The 20,893-nt window shown below is 37.9% G+C and overlaps 1 protein-coding gene across 2 annotated transcripts in view; it reads left to right on the plus strand.

Annotated features, from left to right (window-relative positions):
• Positions 1-20,893, plus strand: part of MAST4 (microtubule associated serine/threonine kinase family member 4) — a 191,118-nt gene that overhangs the window by 115,772 nt on the left and 54,453 nt on the right. For both annotated transcript variants that reach the window (XM_068423165.1, XM_068423167.1), the window contains 6 exons: positions 3,405-3,562; positions 5,794-5,869; positions 7,264-7,473; positions 11,399-11,500; positions 15,650-15,782; positions 19,852-19,919. In XM_068423165.1, coding sequence (XP_068279266.1) covers positions 3,405-3,562; positions 5,794-5,869; positions 7,264-7,473; positions 11,399-11,500; positions 15,650-15,782; positions 19,852-19,919 — 747 coding nt within the window. The remainder of the gene's footprint in view (positions 1-3,404; positions 3,563-5,793; positions 5,870-7,263; positions 7,474-11,398; positions 11,501-15,649; positions 15,783-19,851; positions 19,920-20,893) is intronic.

The raw sequence follows: 20,893 nt of genomic DNA on the forward strand, positions 1-20,893 counted from the left end.
CTTATATGCTTTTTCTTTGACATCTTCAGTTTTAAAATGGTAATTCTAGTTCATATACTTCTTTTCCACTTAAGTTTACTAACTACTGCATGCATGCTGGAATGTGGAGCAGTGTTACATCATTTTTGCATTTCTTGTGAGTAAATATAGCATTATCATTTATGGACTTAGATATCTTAACTTCCATAATAGACTGTTGTTGAGTTCTCCCTTGATATTTCCCAACTAGACCACATCTTATAAATATTAAGATAGATGTCTTCCCTAGGATTGAACAAACAGTTTCTGACTTGTGGAAAGAAACCTGTTTTTCCAATGAACGAGTTTGAATTTTGTTGAAGAAACCAGCAGTAGAGAACTCATGCCGTATATTTCTTATGGTTAGGGTTCCCCCTCTCTCCTCTACTGCTGTTGAGCCCTGCAAAAGCACTGAGACAGTCTCTGAATTTTAAATCTAGCCACTATTTCTTTGCTTCTTAGTAGAGATGCTTTTCACTTTCTTTTTTTACCCACTGAACGATATATATAAATCAGAAAATGAAAACTGGAAATGTGCCCATGTGCCAATTGGTTTCATGTACTTTTTCAGAATCTGAAACAGATAGCACTGTGCAAGCTCCTCCACATTCTTACAAATTCTTAGAAACAGTCAGGGACCACTTCACAATAACCTAAGTCTACATACAGAACGCACAGTAGAGCACAAGTTTGATCCTTACAAGCAACTGAAAGTCAAAGCAGGGGCAGAAGGGTCTGTAGTAATCACATGCTCACATGAGTGTGTAGCTCACCATTTCTTCTTACCCTGTTTTTTCTTTTTGTAATATTGAAAGTGAAGAGATTGATAGAATTACCAGTTCAATGGAAGCTCATGGATTTAGAAGTGGTGCAAGCACCACATATACCAGTTCTCACAACAAAGTTGCAATTAAATGAAAATATCACCTGCTAAGATTATTCACTTGAAAAGAAACTCTGTATTCCAGCAAAGCTGGAGCAGATCTTCCCGGTTCTGAAATGCTGTTGAGATGATTGTGTGTCTTCTAGGAGTGCAAGCCTATAAAAATGATAAAGTGAGAGAATACTCAGTCACATGTTTTTGCTAGTAGATTATATTCTTGGAAGCTTATTTTGATGGGGAAATAGGATAAGAAGATGAGGAAAGAGACTTTGGGGTTATGTGAGCTGGAATTAGCTTCAAATTTGCCTTTCTGTGTTGGAAGAACAGTTTGCATTGGCGTGATGCACTGTGGTTGTGCATATTAAAAATATGTTAAATCTTAATGATTTTTGGAGCAACCATTCTAGAATGCCAGGAGAGCAGATTTTTTAAAGAGGTTTGCTATGAGAATTTGGATTTGTACGGAGATCAGAATTCATTCAGGAAAACGCACTCTATGCCTGTGATGGTCCTGATGCAACTGAGATTTGTTAGTGAAAGGAAGATTCTCACTTGAATCCTCTTGGATTTAGACTCTGTGACACCTTATATGAGGAAAAGCGTGACATGGGTTATTGTCCTCCTGATCTTCCCAGAATCCCCTTGAAGCCTAAGAGGTAGAGATTGATTTTATAGAAATAGCCATCTGTGATGTACTGGGAAATTTCCCTATGCTAGAGTATCTTTTCTGTTACGGAGCGTGGCTGTAGGAAATACGTTGTGAGGTTAACTGCAACTATCTGCCATAGTGTGAGATAAGAAAGAACTTCCGTATGCTGTGTGCTGAATTTTGCATGATAATGTGCTAAGGCTGAATTTCATAAATGAATTACTATGACTAGACAAGTTAGAACCTTTCATGTGAACTGTGGTAAATTCTTGGTGTGCATGTTTCTTTGCCTGCAGCAAAGCAAGGTAATGCAATCTTGCTAACTTTAACTTGTTCTGATGTGATGCAGCCTTCCCACGTAGACCAGTCCTATGTAAATTAACCTTTCCCAGCAGTGGATTTTCTTCTTTTTTTGCTTTGAAGAGGTGACTTCATGAGATCTGATGTGATAAGTAATATTTTCTTGAGTTCCTAGGAGTTAGAATATATTCAGCCTTTACCATACAAGTTACCAGGAAATTATGAAGACTGTCTAGTTTCTGTGCTTACCAGCCTGGGCATTACCTGCTGACCTTAGCAATGTAGGGCAGTGTTTGTACAGTACGAAAGTTTATTGATACCCCTTGCTTGGGATAATATAGCAAAGAAGCTCTTACTGTGTTGGCCTCCAATAAGAGCAGCCAGGCAGGGCTGTATGATGTCCTATATGAGAAAACAGATAAGAACAATAATATGTACATGAAGATTGACACATAGAATAAACTCATTTTGTTGAAAAAGCCAGCTGGAGACTGAAGAGCTCCAGAAAGAAGTCCACAGGTAAAATAAAGGGAATGTCTGCATCTGTATGGTACCAAGCAGCTTTGTGCAGTCATACAAGGATATTTGTGAATGAGCTATCTTGGCAACTAGTTTTGGTACCAGAAACAGTAGCGCATTTCTCTGTCTACGCTTGTCAGTCCAGAATTAGCAAGGCTGGTTGTTAATGCATTGAACTAAGTACATGTTCTTTACAAGGACATCAAATCCAGGCTCAGGGAAGTAGTTTCAAAGTTCTACCTACAAACGTTTAGTCTGGCTCAGGTAGCTAGCTGCACTGCATAAAAGGCAGTAAAATACGATAGTGTGATCATCTGTGCTGCTTTGTGTAGTGTGGCTTTATACATGCAGTTTTGCAAGGCTAGTTATTGTGGTGGCACTTCCAATTTCATACCTGTCTGTATCTTCCAATTTTACACTAAGTGGATGGTTTGAGTGTAATCCCTTTCGCTTTTGCTAGCCGTAGAACCTCTCTTGATAAATGTATTAAGTTCTTTCACTTCATTTTGAATGCACATGGTTTTATAAGAAAATAGCATATGAATTGTTTCAGCAAGAATTTAGATTATATTTAATTTTATTTAAAAGAGCATCAATAATATCTTAAATATGGATAATGAAGTTCCTTCATTACATAGGTTCACAGTTTATGTTGTGGCAATAAGTTGTACTCTACAGTTATCATACTTAGGCTGTCCTCCTTAAATAATTTTCAGCAGACCCTGTTTTAACTATTCGTACCTATTGGTGTGTGTTACTGACATGAGATGTCATTTTTGCCTTAGAGGAAATTTGAACTTTTGAAATGCAATGGCTCGCTCTTCTGGGTCTGGAGTAGTTGTTTTATGCTTACTCTATATTTAGCTCACTAAGTTGAGACCAATTATTTATTTTCTTATTTAAATTGGTAGTCATGCATGGGAAACAGTTAACTATCATTTTTAAATTAAATGTCTTTGTTCGTGAGCACTGGATATAGTCTTGAAAATGTTTTTTTGCTCTGATAGAAGCTTGTGTTCTCTTCTGCTCTTGTAGTCATCCTGCTCATCCCAAGAGAAGCTACACCAGTTACCATACCAACCGACACCTGATGAACTACATTTTTTGTCTAAACACTTCTGTGCCACTGAGAGCATTGCCAGTGATAACAGGTGCAGGACCACTGCAATGCGCCCTCGATCCCGAAGTCTCAGGTGAGTTTGTCTGGAAATAGGGGTTGGATCTAAATTCACACATTCTGGAGCATCTTGGTTTTGTACATTGGGGGCATTCACTATTTTTGGAATTGCTGAAGTATAATACAAGAAGAAAGCATCTGAGGTTGAATTACGAATAGCCCTTTTAAATTCTTGCTCCTGGTTTTTATCATGGCTTACTTCAGTGGTTAACATTGTAAGCTAGGTCTTAATGAAGGCAGCTAACCCTCATGAACTGTCTTGATGAGCTAGTCATTATTGATCTGACTGTAGCACTGGTTCTATTCCAGACTTCAAACTGTTCACAGAATGAAGTCTTTATTTGCAAAACTAATTCAAAATGTATATCCTAGGACTATATGGAAATAAATGTGATAAAGAACAAATGGCTGGGCACGGGGGGCGTGCACTCATTTATTTTCTTTAACCAAGATGAACTTCGGTTTCTTCGGTTTCTTGTTACCCAAAAGCTAGGCCTCTGCATTTAATTTGCAGTGGTCATTTGTGCAGGATGTGTTTTATCCACAGATTAGTTCTAAACTGTCAGAATAGTTTAGGTTTGGAAAATGCAGATGAATTTTTGGGATAAGTTTTCAAGAACTGTAAGGAAAAAAAAAGGAAGTATTATATTTCTAATTGTTGTATTGATCCTTTCCAAAGTTTAAAAATAGTTTCACAGGTATACAGATCTTCAGGATTGATTTTTTTAGTGCAATGTATTTTAACTCTGCTTTTTGATTATTTTATTTAAAAATCTGTGTAGACTCTTGTGACAAATACAGTTGCTACCTACATGAAACTGTGCAACAATTACTAGGAAAAAGATCCTATTTCTTAATTAGAATCCAGTCTAAACCTCCCTGGTGCAACTTGAGGCCGTTTCCTCTTGTCCTGTCACTTGGTACTTGGGAGAAGAGACTGACACCTGCCTCAGTACAGCTTCCTTTCAGGTAGTTGTAGAGAGCAATAAGGTCTCCTCTGAGCCTCCTTTTCTCCAGGCTAAACACCCCCAGTTCCCTCAGCTGCTCCTCATAAGACTTGTGCTCTAGTTAGTTCTAATTAGAAAATTACAGATTGAAACTGTATGGTATTTATTGCCACATCTTTAATTTTTTTTCAGTTTCTGTTATGCTTTCAACACTTAAAAAATAAAAATCTTCCATTTGAACTCACAGAGTGGGTACAAATGCTCCAGGGAAAAAACAAGAGCCAAGCATTCTCAGAAAGGGGATTATGCTGCAGAACTGTTGTGATGAAATTATGTATCTACAGTGTCCTCATCTATTATGTATCTACAGTTGTCCATATCAGTTGAAGGACCCACCATTGTAATATCTTGGGACAAAATTTAGTGTTCATTTTTGCCCTTTTAGAAAGCCAAAAGCCAGTTCTTCTGCTCATGCAAGAAACCCCTATATACACGTTAAGATAGAGTCACTCCTAGAGGATAGCATTCCATTTGTGGAGTCCTTCTCCTACTCCATATCTTTTAGACCAGAGTGAATGGGCCAGTGTCACCACCCAGGTAAATCAGATGGAGATTTTTCAAAGGAATTGGTAACGGACAATGAGGCTCTTGATAGCAAAAAAAAGTTTTGTAGGTTAGCCGAGGGGATGGGTACCTTTTTTGGATTGTTTTCCTGGAAGTCTTCTGCTTTTCTTCCAGGCACAGTGCCCCAGCATTGATGGAGCTCAATCATATGTATGACATTGTTCGTAGGAAGTTGCTGCCTTTATCTGATGGTCAGACTGAAAATAGATTGTTTTGTTTTTTCCTAATGATCTGTTTAAAAAAAAAAATATGAAAAAAGACTCATTCTCTCAACTTTTTCACTTGCAGCTAACAGAGTTCTTGGTCAGGTCTTGCTGTTTTGATTGTATGTAACCTTTGGGGCAGGTATAGCCATAATTAACAGTTAAATATATCTCTGTTGCCCTTCTGAGAAAAAGGTGATGTTGACAACTGTTGCAAAACTGCCTGTAGCCTGAAGTATAATTACAAACTAAGAAAATAACAGTTAGCGGTTAGATGGTCAAGCACATGAAATAATCTGTAGGGCCTGGTCAGAAATAGCAGAAAGGAACCAAGTGTACCACTGATGAGAGAATGTACCTTTCCAGCGAAGCCTATGTTGACTTTTTGTTGCAAATAAACTGTACAAAAATATAACAACTAATTGTAGTTCATGCTGAGACAAGTTTAAAGCAATAATTTGCTTTGCTTGCAGCCCTGGACGTTCTCCTGCCTGCTGTGACAATGAAATAATTATGATGAACCATGTCTACAAAGAAAGGTTCCCAAAGGTAATGAATTATATTCAAGATGCCCAGTATCTAAATAGATAGGCTACATGGGTTTTAAGTAAGTGGTGTTTTTGTTATGGGAACCAATGATCCAACCTGTAATGGCTTTCATAAAGCATCAGCACGCTCTTATTACAAAGATAAAATCACAATAAAGAAAATCCTTGCTGAGAATTGGACATTCATTTGGCAAAGCTGCTGAACTGGTTTTGAAATGAATCATGGTGGTAATATATTCTACTGATTGGAAACTGACAGTACATTCAGTTTCAGTAGATGGTGCATACTTGGGGAAATGTATACTGAATTAGTAAACCAAAGATAGTTTCTCTTGCTAAGTTTTGTGCAGCGTCTGCTGATATACCTGTAAGTTCCTTCCTTTTAGTGGCATTTATTCCTTTTCCCAAACACTCATTATATACTTATTTTAATTGTGCAGATCAGTATACAGTTGTGGGGCTTTGACTATGAGGTACCAAATGAGGACATGTTGCTGTTGTGTCCAGAGGTCTTGAGACACAAGTGAGTTCCTAGGTGCAGGTGTGTAGCTCAGAGCACTGCACTCTCAGTTGCTCCTAGGATTTTGGTGACCCCTGAAAAATAAAATAAGGTAAAGCTGATACTGTTCCACAAAGTGCATAAAAATTAGAAGAAATTTCTTCATATTTCCTTATAGAAATATGAAGAGCAATTTGTCAGGATTTGCAGAGCAATCTGAAGTGTGGAGTGACCCACTCGTTTCAGTGTTTGAGATATGAACTAAGAGGTGTGGGATTACTTCTTAATAATAAAAATATCTTTAGGTTTTTTTTAAGTATCTGCAGTTTTGTGAGAACCAGACAGTTGTTTTGGTAAAACAGGTACATCTAGCAACCTGCAGACACATCTGACAGGCCGTGAGCCTGCAGTGCTTTTAATCAGTCAATGTTCATTCAGACTCTGACCCATGAAATATTTTCGTGATATAACCTGTATGAAAGGAGGAAAGGTACTTTGGTCTGTAGTATCCGCAGTTTTCGCAGAACAATTTGACCCCCTTAAGTTCTCTTTCGTTAATTATTTTGACTTGGACGTAAAGTTTTACAGTCACGGATGTTCCTTTAGTCCTGTTTAGTGATCATCACAAGATCAGTGCACAGTTAATCACCAGAGGCGGACAAAGGGGAGGATCTGTGTAATAGAAGGCTGTTGCTTTTCTGGACTGGTAATGTGAGGAAATGTCATCTGTCACTTTGCCTTTGTGTTTGCTTGCTTTTTTGCTTCAGTCATTTCACACATTCTAGCTAGGTAACTTTTCAGGCAGTACAGAAATGTTGCAGAATCAGAAATGAGCTTTGAGGCAGTTAGTTTTATGTAAAGCTGATTTAATGTATCGTGTATCTATTTGTCTAAAGGCCACTGCTCAGATGGAAGAGAGGCTTCAGGACATTATAACAAATCATTCTCCAGAGAACGTCCTTCCCCTGGCAGATGGAGTGCTCAGTTTTACCCACCATCAGATCACAGAACTGGCTCGAGATTGTTTGGATAAATCCTACCAGGGCCTCATCACATCACGATACTTCCTTGAATTACAGCAGAAATTAGACAAATTGCTACAGGAGGTATGAGCCATGAGACTACTGATACATTTGCTTGAAAAATTGTTTAAATCTGTTTGCCTGAGAGTTGTTGTCTTAAAATAATCACAACTGTTCACTCAAATAATTGTTGAAGTGGTGTTCATAGCAGTTTTAGTCTACATAATGACCACTGTAAGGCTATAACACTATAAGGCATCCTAGTGTACTAATCTGGAATGAGTTGTAAAGATTTGATAACAGCAGCATTTTGTCATGTGGTGCAAGTTATAAATTGCTTATGGAAATGTGTGCATAAGCCCTAAATGAGGAGGCTTGCTCTTCCATTTACTGTGGATAAGTGAGGAAACATACGCACTTTTCACTTCATCAACCTTACTAGTGGCCTGCTGTGTTGAGAAGGCAGTCAGCAGCCCTTAGCTTTCCATTACTTAGAGGTTATTTAATTATTTAAATATTTATAATAGTCCTTTCATAACTAAACTGTTTATTAATAGAAGTAGTCGTTTCTAAAAGTGTTGAAACTTCCATAGAATAATTAGCAAAATGAATTAACAAGAACTTGGAACTTGACAAAATAAATGCACTATGACATAAGTCACTGCAGTTTATGAATATATAATTTTTAAAACAATGAGTACAGTATGTCATGTACTCATTTGTTTGTGTGGGATTTGATAGCACATTATGAGCCAAAGTTAATATGATAGACCAGCAGATTTGATATTGACTTGAAATTTTCCAACTGAGATGTTAAGATACCATGCCTGTCTTCATTTATGTCTTTTTTTCTGTTTTCTTTTGAATGCAGGAGCAGTTGCTAGAGGTTTTGGTCAATTTTCTTTTCCTATGCTGCTTTTTTGTTAACTTCTATTTACACAGAATCACAGAATGTTAGGGATTGGAAGGGACCTCGAAAGATCATCTAGTCCAATCCCCCTGCCGGAGCAGGATTACCTAGATCATATCACACAGGAACGCGTCCAGGCGGGTTTTGAATGTCTCCAGAGAAGGAGACTCCACAACCTCTCTGGGCAGCCTGTTCCAGTGTTCGGTCACCCTCACCGTAAAGAAGTTTTTCCTCATATTTATGTGGAACCTCCTGTGTTCCAGCTTGCACCCATTGCCCCTTGTCCTGTCAATGGATGTCACTGAGAAGAGCCTGGCTCCATCCTCATGACACTTGCCCTTTACATATTTAAAAACATTAATGAGGTCACCCCTCAGTCTCCTCTTCTCCAAGCTAAAGAGACCCAGCTCCCTCAGCCTCTCCTCATAAGGGAGATGTTCCACTCCTTTAATCATCTTCGTGGCTCTGCGCTGGACTCTCTCTAGCAGTTCCCTGTCCTTCTTGAACTGAGGGGCCCAGAACTGGACACAATACTCCAGATGCGGCCTCACCAGGGCAGAGTAGAGGGGGAGGAGAACCTCTCTTGACCTGCTCACCACACCCCTTCTAATCCACCCCAGGATGCCATTGGCCTTCTTGGCCACAAGGGCACATTGCTGGCTCATGTTCATCCTGCTGTCCACTAGGACCCCCAGGTCCCTTTCCCCTACGCTGCTCTCCAACAGATCTGTCCCCAACTTGTACTCATACATGGGGTTGTTCTTGCCCAGATGCAGGACTCTACACTTGCCCTTGTTATATTTCATTAAATTTCTCCCCGCCCAACTCTCCAGCCTGTCTAGGTCTCCCTGAATGGCTGCGCAGTCTTCCGGCGCGTCAGCCACTCCTCCCAGTTTGGTGTCATCAGCGAACTTGCTGACAGCGCACTCTAATCCCTCATCCAAGTCATTAATGAATATATTGAATAGCACAATATATTGAATTTAGTAATAGGTTATCTGCAATTACTGTATTTTGAACTTCTCTTCATAAAGCAATGCAAAACGTAGACATCAGTGATATATTTCTGGATTATTGAAACCCTATTTTTTAAACAGAAAATATGTAGAGTTTGCTTACTAGTCAAAAGGAAGTTTGAACTAAGGAACTTCTTTTGAAATACTCATATTTTTATGATGCCAAAGTGCAGAGAGAGTTGGCCAGTTGATTGGACATATCTGACTATGAATTGTGTTATGCTAGTGATAATGTCAAAATACAAGGAAGCAAGTCTAAGCTAAGATTCACTGAACCGCTGTTAATACTATTAATCAATGTTAATAATATATCCCTTAGAATGGCTACACATTAAGTAAAGTTTACAGTACATATTTACTCATTCACTTAACCCCCGCTCAAAACCCACTAAAAAAACAATCTAGCAAGTTGTTCTCCAGTCTGCATATAAAGCACTGCATTATTAAAAAAAACCCACAGAAACACTCATTTTGTCATGTCCTATGATGCTAATTCTTTATTATGTAAAAATTTTGTTTCACTAAATCACAATGACTTAAAATACTCAGACTTAACTTTAGAGTCAACTGCTTTATATCTGTTAAATAGCATATCATCACACTAAGAAAACTTTCTCTTTGCATAGCTCGGTTATGGGCACTCAGTTGTGCTTTGGATTCATGTGATTAATTTGTTGTCAATTCCCAGCTGCTGTGTTCAGTAGAAAACGGCATCTTCTGCTGCTACTTGGCATGTGGCCATTACTTTGCATAACCAGGGGAAGACTCCCTTGAGGTTTTAACAGCTTGGTTCAACCAACATTTTTGTAATTCTAAGGTCAAGGTCAAGTAACCTTTATCTGTCTTTAATGTAACTTGTATTGAGTCTCTTGTTCACATACGCACCTGAGTGTTCACAAAACTGTACAAAGGTGCTTTAAATTTTGCTGGTGATTAAAATAGGCATGTATTTTGTTTACAAAAGAGTTTTCTTTGGACTTGGTTGATGAACATAAATGCTTGTGTCTGGTTAAGGTTCTTCCAAAACCGGTTGCAAAGTGCTAGGTGGTATTTGTGCCTTTTTCTTTTTTCCTTCTTTAAACTTCACAGATTAATTCTTCTCAGTTATTTTATGTTTTTTAAAATTGTAGTGCTTATATTAAGAGCAATATGTAGCTTTATGTGTTCCTTTTTTTTTTAAACTTCAAAAAATCACTTCTAAAATGTTGGTTTCTTAATTCTCTTTGTGGTTTTGAATAAGCAAGAGATGATGAAAAACTTAAGTCTGCAGTTTTCTAGTACTCAGGACAAAGAAATGCTTTGATATTTGAGTGAAGGACTATTAGTATATTTTAATCAGAAAGATAATGATATGGTTTGTTTGCATTCATTAGCATCCTTAAATCATATAATTTGTTCTTAGAAGGGAACATTTGAAAGAAATTTGAGATGCAGTTCAGACCATTGTGCAAATGTTATCAAACCTTCTAGAAGTATTTTTTCTGTATTTACTCTTTTATAGCATTTTCCTCCCTTTGTTGTAATCTTTGTAGAACTCAATTTTTCATTGTCTTCCTTTCTTCATGTACCATTATATGTACCCTCTCTGCAGGTATAGTTTTATATATATGTATGTCATTGTCATTTTAATATAACACGTGACCATAGGAAATCAGTATCGATTTGGCGTGGATGTTGTTTATGTTTCTTAATATTACTTAGGTCAGTTTTCATTTCATCCTAAAATTAGTAACAAATTGAGACACAACTTTGTCTCAATGTAGATGATGTAGAGATGTAGAGAGATATATGTTGTATTGAAATGTAGTCCCTTCTGCAAAACTGATGCTAATAATACTCTGTAAGTTTAAAAAAAAAAAGTAGGTATTATGTCCATTGTAGGCACTTCTATTTTGTTGTTAGAATGTTAGAATTGTACAAATGGGATTACTTCAATTTGAAATTAGAGCGTTGCTCAAATCGTTATTTCTGCTCGTGTCTTGAAATTGATGTGCTGTTTGTCTCAAGTACATACTTCAAACTCTTGAAGGTGTCCCAAATAACATATATATATGAATGCGATTTCTTTATTTTTATCTTTTAGGCTCAAGAGCGGTCAGAGAGTGAAGAAATGGCATTTATTAAGCAACTTGTCCGAAAAATCCTGATAGTTATTGCTCGTCCTGCTCGCTTACTGGAATGCCTGGTAAGGTCGTGCTCACTAGTAAGCAGGTTTTTCACTTGTTAGCATAGGAAGGTTTCTGGCTTAGTATTCAAGGCCCTTTACAGTTGTGTTTTGAAACATGTCAAACAATGGGGTAGGGCTTCATTGTTGGTGGGATCCTTTCTGCTTTTATTTCAGGAACATGGGACTGGCAGGGGCCTCCTGCAGTTGTGTTTGGTTCCCTGCTATTGGAAATACTATGTTATAGAATCCCTTTCATCAACTGAGGAAGCTCCGGTTCAAAACCAATTGGGTTTTTCTGTTGTTTTGTTAGACTTTGCTATTCCTTGGGAAGTCTGTTCCAGAATCGTAATTGCTTGATGATTTTCCCATTGTTGTTGTTCTTACAAGTTTCATAATTTTGCCTTACTCAACAGCTGCCAGAGCTATAAGCAGCTTGCAGTCAGCTCTGCAGTACCTGATCTGGGGGGAACAGCAGCAGAGGGATTAGGGTACCTGGATATTCAGATAGTCAGAGTTATACTGGGAACCAGAAGGAGCAGAAGAGTTAACTTATTTATGCATGAGCATAGCACTGATGTTGCCACACTGGGCTAGCTTGTGTGAGGCTGTGTGGGCATGTTTCTGCTTTGCCTGCCCATGCTGTGGGAGCTGGGATGGCTCAGGTGCGGGAAGTTGCTCCTATGCACAGGGCCAACGTGCTTCAGTTGTTCGGTGGAAATAATAAACCCTTGTAGAGTGCAGTGTACTCAGGAGGACAGCGTAGACACCCAAATGCCATGTAAGAGCCAGCCTGAGTCCAACAGGCCTGGCAGGCAGCCTGGGCTGACTTTGGTGAGCCACTCTGCTTGCCAATAGCCGGATCACAGTGTTGATGCTGTGAACAGCAATTTGAGGCTGGCAGGGCTTATGTGGGAGCCACTAACCTGCTGCTAGACTCTAGTTGTGCCTGAAAGTGACATAGCTGCATTTGCATGGCACTGAATCTGAGCTAGTAAGTCTTCCCAGCCTGATTTTGGCTCTGTGCTGTGTCTCTTCATCTGTGGCACAGTTAATCTACAGCATGGCTCATTCAGCCATCGGCATTTTGAGAGCTGCCTCTGTTTTGTTTTGGAAACACCATGTCTCAGTGTTCCCAGTTGCAGTTTGTTCATGATTTGCAGTTCAGAAGGAATCTAAAATAAGTTACGTGCTCTGAATCAGCATGAAAGAGATGTTCAAAAAAAAAAAAAAGCAAGCTTTAGAGAAGAGGACGCCTTAGCATGTTCTGCCTCTGCCATTGAATCCAAACCTACGTTACTCCTTTGCCCTGAACCCTGAAATGCTTATTCCACATCTAGTGTCATATTCCCTGCTCCATTCCCAGGGTTCACATTATCTTTCTTCACCCAATTTCTCGTGCGATGTCTTGTCTTCCCTCTGGTCTGCGTCCTTCTCTATCATCATGCATCCAAAAATGCCTGTAAATACATCGTGTGGACTGACAGACTGAGGCTTCTCTGTGATGCTTTGTCCTTCCCTTCCATGCTTGCTGACTCTCTTCCACGTACCCCTGCCCCCAGTGTCATCATTGTCTTTTAGCTTTTTAGTTCAGGTTCTCTCCTGGTGACCGAATTGCCCGTTAGTTCATTCTCCCTAAATGCTAAGTTTTATAGCTAGCTAGTCCAAATCTTCCTTCACTTAGTTCCCAGTTCTGCCCCTGGGATTTTGTCATAGACTGCTTGGTCAGCCTTATCATGCTTCAAGCAGAGCTCTTGTGCATCCTGTATCTCTCCTTCTACTGGGCCTACTGATGTGAGTCGAAGGACAGTGTGTGGCAAGGCCAGGAGGTGGCTGTGCCTCTCAGTTGTGAGTTTCAGAGCAGCAATTAAAGAGAAAGGCAGCACAGCTTCCTTAGAGTGTTCTTACCTCAGATGGGATCTTTTAGGAGATTTAAGCTGGAATGTAACAACTCTGCACAGTATGTTTCTACAGAAGCAGGAAGCTTGAACAAATTGAGGCATACTGTCACAAAACAATACATCTCACGTGCAAGAAGGTGCTAAGCCTACTCTGTAAATATCCCTGGAATCTTACAGAAACAATAATGTTGTTCTTCCATAGTGTCCCTCTGGAAACTTTTGAATAACACTGGCTGGTATTTTAGAATGTCTGTCTGAAATAGATACTAGATATGGAAAACTTCAGCATCTGTAAGAAAGTTCATAGCATTGTAGGAAATAAATCCAGCACTTTTGTAATGCGAAGTTTAAGATACCATGCAGTAACTCTGATAGTTTTCTGGTGGTGATCTTGGCTCGGGTGTTCATGGTATGTGAATTCGTATTTTTATTCACTTGATAATAGTATGAATAAAGCTTTTTCAGTTTCATGTGTGCCAAGAGCTACTGCCAAATATTGAAAGATTTTTCTTCATTTGTATATGGAAAATGAAACAGAGTTGGAAGTAAAGATCAGAAAATAAATTTGTTGCTTCTAATTATTTGCACAAGTGTATGTATATATATGTGAGTGTATATTTAGATAGATATATTTATACACACGTGCATATGATTAAAAGTATCTGTTTTGAAATTACCTTGACTTACTAGCAAGTGGAGAAGAAGCTGTATATCTGCCACTGCAGCAGGCAAGGAGATGATGATGTTTTCATGGTGAAGGTAGATAGGAAGTCTTGGCAAACATCATCACGATGTTGTGTTCTTCAGTGCCAAGGAGTAACATATGAGAGATACAGCTGGGGACAGCATGTCAGATGCGAAGAGTAAGGCTAAAACAGCGTGTAATGCATAGTTACTCTGTTCAGATTTTTAGGCAGTTTAGCAGCAGAGCAGCCTGAGACTTTGAGCTAAATAAGAGAATTTGGGAGATGATAATTGTTTCATGACAGATGAAAAACTAAGATTGTTTCCACAAGACTGGAAATTCTAAAGACATTTCATTTCCGACACACTGCAACTCCTCCTGGTAGCCACGGCAATTTGGATGTTTCCAAAATTAAACACGATACCTAATTTCTCAAGCTGTCTTCCAGGTTGGGACATTGAGTTCCTAAGTCCTGGGTAGCCTGAGGAGCTAGGACAGGAGCCATGTGACCCAGCAAGCAAACTAAAGCCCCAGGGACTTATGGCAGACCACAGAACGACTGGCAGGGAAGCGAACTAGCTCAGCAGGCTGCCTGGCTTCCGCAGATATTTTTAACAGAACTGACTTGCTCGAGCAAGAAGTCTGTTTTGTTACATCAGTGTTTCATGACTGACTGGCTCTCACTCTGTTAAGCATTGCATCTGTTAGGATCTATGGTTGACATGAACATCTTAAAGAATGTAATGGCTATCTGAGAGATGTCTTGGCATGAATTCATACTGGTAAATAGAGAAAGTCTACTTAAAAAAACCCCAAACCTTTTCATAAACTTCCTTGTTCCTTTCAGTGCTTTCCTATTTTTATCATCTATCAAGGCAGTAAAATAAACATATTTCCAAGGGACTTGGGGGATAGGCAGGGTTTTGAGTTTGGTTTTTTTCTTTCTCTTTGAGGCTTGCCTTTTAGGTATAGTATAAATGATAGTTGTAATATAATTGGTTCCCGAAGGAGGATGTTTCATTTCTAGATTTGGAACAGTTGGATCAATGTTGAAATGCTATTTTTAGCAACTTACGATTTTGGCTTTGTTCTAAAGTTAGTGATTTATTTAATTGTATTTTCCGCAAAACATAGTGCATATATATTGATTAAAAATACTTCAAAATTTCATTTAGAATTAAAAGTGGAGAGCAATATATTTATATAGTTTCTTTATTTCAGTAGTGGATTTTTATATGCAAATGGCTGCAGGGAGATGAAGTCTTCTGTATGTGAAACCTTATTGCTGCTGGTTAATAGGTCATTTCACTCTGAATATTGTGGGAAGTTTTGCAGGCAAAGAACTTACTATTCTTATGAAGTGATGCTCTGAAATAACGGTATGAAATTTCATTGCTTACAGCATATTACACTGTATAGAAATCATAATAGAGGAATAGACTACTAGTAATAGAATAAAGATGTATTGTTTTTAATAAGGGAAATATCAAATATTTTCAATAGAAGAAGCAAAGGAATTTTTTATGTTAGGTTTTAAGACTTCGGTTTCTGCAGAGAGAATGATGATAATTATTTTGCTTCTAGGAATTTGATCCCGAAGAGTTTTACTATCTTTTGGAAGCAGCTGAAGGCCATGCTAAAGAGGGGCAAGGCATTAAAACAGATATCCCTCAATATATTATTAGCCAGCTGGGCTTAAATAAAGATCCTCTGGAAGGTAAGTGCATCTCCTAGTTCAGCTGTGTAGGCTCCCAGATTCTTCCTTCTCAATGTATTTAATCATTCTGATAATGTGTACCTGAATGTGTACCTGAAAAGGGTCAAAGTAAACATGATAGCAGAACAATGGTTCGCTAACCCTCACAGTTCTCTCACAAGCTCAAAGGCATTAAAAAGGCCGTCTGAGATTTTTCTGTTGTGAATGTTATTCACAAATACACTGTGGCAATGATACTTGTCATCTTCTTCCAGCCTAGCAATGTAAGTTTCTTATTTCAGCTCCAGCTGAAATTTACTGGTATAATTTGATGACAACTCTTATCCAACCATAGGTATAAATGAAACAGGGCTGAGCTGTTATTTGCCCTTCAGTGCCCCCAGAATCCCACATCTTAGAGAGTCCCTGAGAAGACTTATCTCACATTCCTATTAAAACTGCAAAGGTTTATTTTCCTAGGTAATTTATGTGTCCGTGTTGAGGACTTTTATAAGGAGAACTTGGGGTCTCATGGAGGTGTTGTCATTGCAGAATTTTTGTTTGCCTGATTGTTCTTTCAAGAACAGTGTTGGGAAAACTAAAATTACTTCTGTCGCCTAACCAGACTGTCTTCTCTTCCATTTTGAGACCAGGTTCTGTCATGGGTGACAAATGGAAGCTGGTTCATTGTGTTTGGTGCTAGTCCTGCAATTTGGAAGAAATTGGCAGAAATGCCATCATGAAAAATGTATCTAGCTAGTGCCATTTAGCTTGTCTTCTGTGTTATGACCCAGGACAATGAGGATCTCTAGGAGAGGACTTGGTAACACAAAATAGTAGTAAAAAAAGTATGATAAACTTTTTTTTAACCAGTTTTCATGATGCAAGATCATGATTAAATCAAAGGAGTAATATATTGTAAGCGTGCTAAAAGAACTCTTCTTTTGTTCAACTTCAGCAGCTTGTGAAGTTCAGCACTGCCAGATGCTGTCAGGAATTTGGTTAGATCTAATTCAATTAGATTGGATATTGTTATAGATCATATTCATGTTATGTTAACAGATGTAAAGCAAGTCAAGCCTATTATTTGTCCGCTTCCTATCTTCACAGAAGAATTTCCTCATCCAAATTTAGTATTATTTTTATCAGGGAGATAGATTAAAGCAGCTTTGATGCTTTTTGCTTGGATTCGGACTGCGGCAAGGGTGCAGGACAAATTGGGAAAATATACATAAATGTTGTTTTCCATGTGGCACTGGAAAAGATAAAGAAGTAGCTTAATTCTCTGCAAGATAAAGAGTTGTCTGCTGGATTTGGAGAGTTGTTGGTCTGACCTAGACTGACAGTTCATAAATTCTTCTCTGATGAAGTATGTAAAGTTTAATTTGGAATGTGGGTTGAGGGTTTAGTACTATTGACCCTGGTTTCTGCCGCTTGAACCTTATCTTACTGGTTGACTCTTTCTGACCACTTGGATAAAAGTGTTCCTCAGTATGAGTCAAGAATATGACACTACCTAACTTTAATAATACCTTTGAATTTTTTTGAACAGTTATTGTGAGAGGTCTGGAGACAAATGTTATATGCAAATAAATAAGGGATATTATTTTCTCAGACTAAACATTTATTTTATGTGAGTGTACTTCATCTAGAACACATCTTACAATTATATTTCATAAATTGAATGTTAATGAAAATAATACAAATATTGAAGCATTCCAGGATAATTGAAATGTATTATTTTCTGAGGGAAAAAAAGGACTATGTGATTTGTCAATAAATACTGAGATGTGTATTATGTATGTATTCCTGACCTTTGGTTCAATTGGAGATTTGGGTGATTGAATTATTTTGTGTATCATTTTAAAGGTTAAAGTGTATGTAGATTTGTGATCAAATAATTCAGGTCATCTGACTCGTATTAGTACTTTCGGCCTCCCTACAAAAAATGGTATTTATAAACAGTATAAATCACTGTGCAGTAATTTCTTAAATGATCTGGTTTTGGTTTTAAATTGGTGCCTCTATATATACTTCTAAGCAAAAATAAAAGCATGGCGCTATGAGTTTGTGCCCTAGAATTAATCATTTACGAAGAGAATTATTTGGAAACACTGTATTCATTGCTATTAAAAAAATATTATATGAAGATCATCCTCCTGAGAGAACTTTAAATTCCTCGTATGCAAAACCAGAAAATATTTTAAAATATTTAAATAGCAGAAGAACCGAATCTTTCAAAACAAATAAACAAAACCCACCTCAGTAACACCATTTATCCTGAAACATGGGATTGTATTTTCAACTAAGCTGTTAAATTATGTCTGCAACATTCATAAACGTTCATGCAAGGGATTTTACTTCCTCTGCAGAGAAAAGCAACCTACTTTTTTATACCCTTCTCTACTTACCTCCTTTGTTTGCTGCCATAGCTGAAGTGTCCTTTCTTTGAGTGAAATGATGCATGCATTACTTGGAGATAATGCCAGATAAATTTATACTGTACTGAAAGCAATACCACAACAGATTCATCACAGTACCAGAGACTGGTGGCTGCATTTCTGAAGAGTTCCCCAGGGAGAAATTTTTCCCCGTGGTTTTTAAATTACCATCTTTACCTTTTTGAATCATGAGTCTCCAGAAATGGTTTAAATCATTGAAAGAAAGAAGGGCAGATGTTTAATGCTATTTAGATGAGTTTTAAAAATCTCTTCAGGCACTGCAAAATGGTTCCATAGCGCTCTGTTTTGAAACTCTTGGTTCCATTCCATTACTACCTACTGCTTGCAAATAATAAGTATTTCTCAGGTAATGGTTATTTTGCAAATGTTCTGTTTAAAAATGGCTCATTCTAATCTGCTATTTATGAAAATAATTTAGTTGAGAAGGTTGTTAAAGTATATTGTTCTAGCTTGCTTCATTCTCACCTGTACAATAAAGGCTTCATCAATGCTTCTGTTATAAAAACCCACATTCGCAAAACTGTGACTTTTGCCAGGGAAATCCACTCCAGTTTCACATTTGGCCTATACAATTTTACCTTCAGCTCTCTTTTTTTTTTAAAGACTTGTTTGTTCTCATTGGAGATGTTTTTCACTGTTTATTGACTTCATATTCAGAATTTTTGGAACGTTTTTAGCTTCTTTAACACTTTAAAGATCTGTTTGGTTTTTGAAGTGACATTTTTGTTACTTCTGATTCTTACACTTTGCAAGTGTTGTGTTTTGGATAGTGATTACAAATGAGAGTTACTCCTTGCATCTTTAGCTGTTCCAACAGAAAACTGTCTGTGTGGTTAATGTGCTCTTAATGATTACAGTAAGTGTTGTGCAGAATTTCACTTGTAATGGTCCCTTATTATTATGTTGAAAAATACAGTTTAGAAATTCTGTGTGAATATTCAATTATTTTTCATATTCATACATTCAGTTAACAGTCCTCAGATAAAAATGCACCTCACAAATTTCAGGTGGTCTTATCTCTGATCCCCAGCACATAATTAGGATAAAATGTGCGTCTTCAGCTATGTGGAGTATGTAATTAACTATATATGTGATTAAAGTAATGCTAACTTTCCCAGGGTCTTTTAACTACCAGCTGTCCTGTTTATCTTGTATTGCACAAATGAATTGTTAGTTACTGGACCTCTGAAGAACAGGATAGGCTTAGGAGCTCTGCAGTGTAGGTTGACCCTGGCAGGGACAACCATGTCAAGTTCTAGATGCTCAAAATCTTAGTCTCCCAGAGAAGTCATCTCTATCAGTGACTCCATAAATGGTAAGCTTCTAGGAAGAAAATGGCTTTTAGCTTACTCTGTTAGGCATATCAGCATTTCTGTGTAGAAGATGCAAGCCATCTGGAGTGCATCTCTACCTAAGCTAGAAGCTTTTTGCTCTAACTGTGAAGGAACCCAACAAGGATGGGACCTACTGTTAACCCTTCAGAGGCCGAGATCCTCAGGAGTTGCTCACTTGATGCTCAGATGACACACAGATCTCGGAATTCCCATGTCACTTCTCAGGTTTTCTGTACATCATTTAAGTTTGTATTTGCTATAGTTTAAAATGAAGTTTCTAACCTTTGTTTCCAGAAATAGCTCAGCTAGCTAACTGTGACAGTGGGACAGCAGAAGCTCTGGAAATGGATGAATCAATAAATGTAAGTTTTCCCGTTGCTGCTTTTGCTGAATTAGAGCAAGGAAAAATAAATGTATAGTGTTCCCCACTCTCCTACGCCCTCCCCTGTTTTCTCGTGATAGGTATAAATGGATTCAATAGAACAGTGGTAGCACTAGGGTGTTCAGCAGACAGAAGGCTCGCAAAAAAACTTCTACCTATTTTCCTAGATGTTACAGTATCTGTAGCTTCCATGAACTTAGTGTTCACCATGTGGCAATTGTTTTACCACAAAACCCACCACTGCGTGCTTTATTTCTGTTTAATATATTTATTTCTTTTAGAAGGACTTTTAAACCCTTTAATTAAAAAACAAAAGGTTTTTAAACAGATTTTAATACAGTCCAATTACAGAGGCAGCTAATGATCAAATTGAGAGACTCTGAACAGATCCAGTGCAGAGACAAGGAAGAAATTAGCAAGTTAGCAAATAACCTTGATTCAGAAAGTTAGTTTGCAATTTGGAAGACTGTGCATTGTTCTTCTGAAACTGTGCTTGAAAATGTTTGACTACAGTAATGGATATCGTACAGTAATATTTTGTCAGATGTTTGTCAGGTTGGCAGAAGAAAAACAAGTTGGAGGAGCTGGTTGGACAGAATATTGCGGGCTTAAATGCTCTCAGTTTAAACTTGTCTTTTTAAAAATTAATTCTTATACCTTGGATTTCGGTCAACAGAATAAATGGGATTCTGTCAACTTAGTGTCAGTTTTCACTACAAGTGGATAGAAAAAGCAAGTGCAATTTGGGGGGTTGCATAGGTAATTCAGTGGTACTTTACAGATATTTACAAATGTTAGTAGAGTTTAAAATACAGGCATGGGGTATATGTCAAACTACTTCTGATATGCTACAGAAAAGGCATCACCCTCTGGTAAATGTATTTAATTTCTGATTTTCTGGCAAAATGCCACTTATAAAGGTTTCCAGACTTGAGACATGAAGGGTGTTTCTTA

This window comes from Nyctibius grandis, chromosome Z (assembly GCF_013368605.1).
Source record: "Nyctibius grandis isolate bNycGra1 chromosome Z, bNycGra1.pri, whole genome shotgun sequence".
In the NCBI taxonomy this organism is placed as follows: Eukaryota; Metazoa; Chordata; class Aves; order Nyctibiiformes; family Nyctibiidae; genus Nyctibius; species Nyctibius grandis.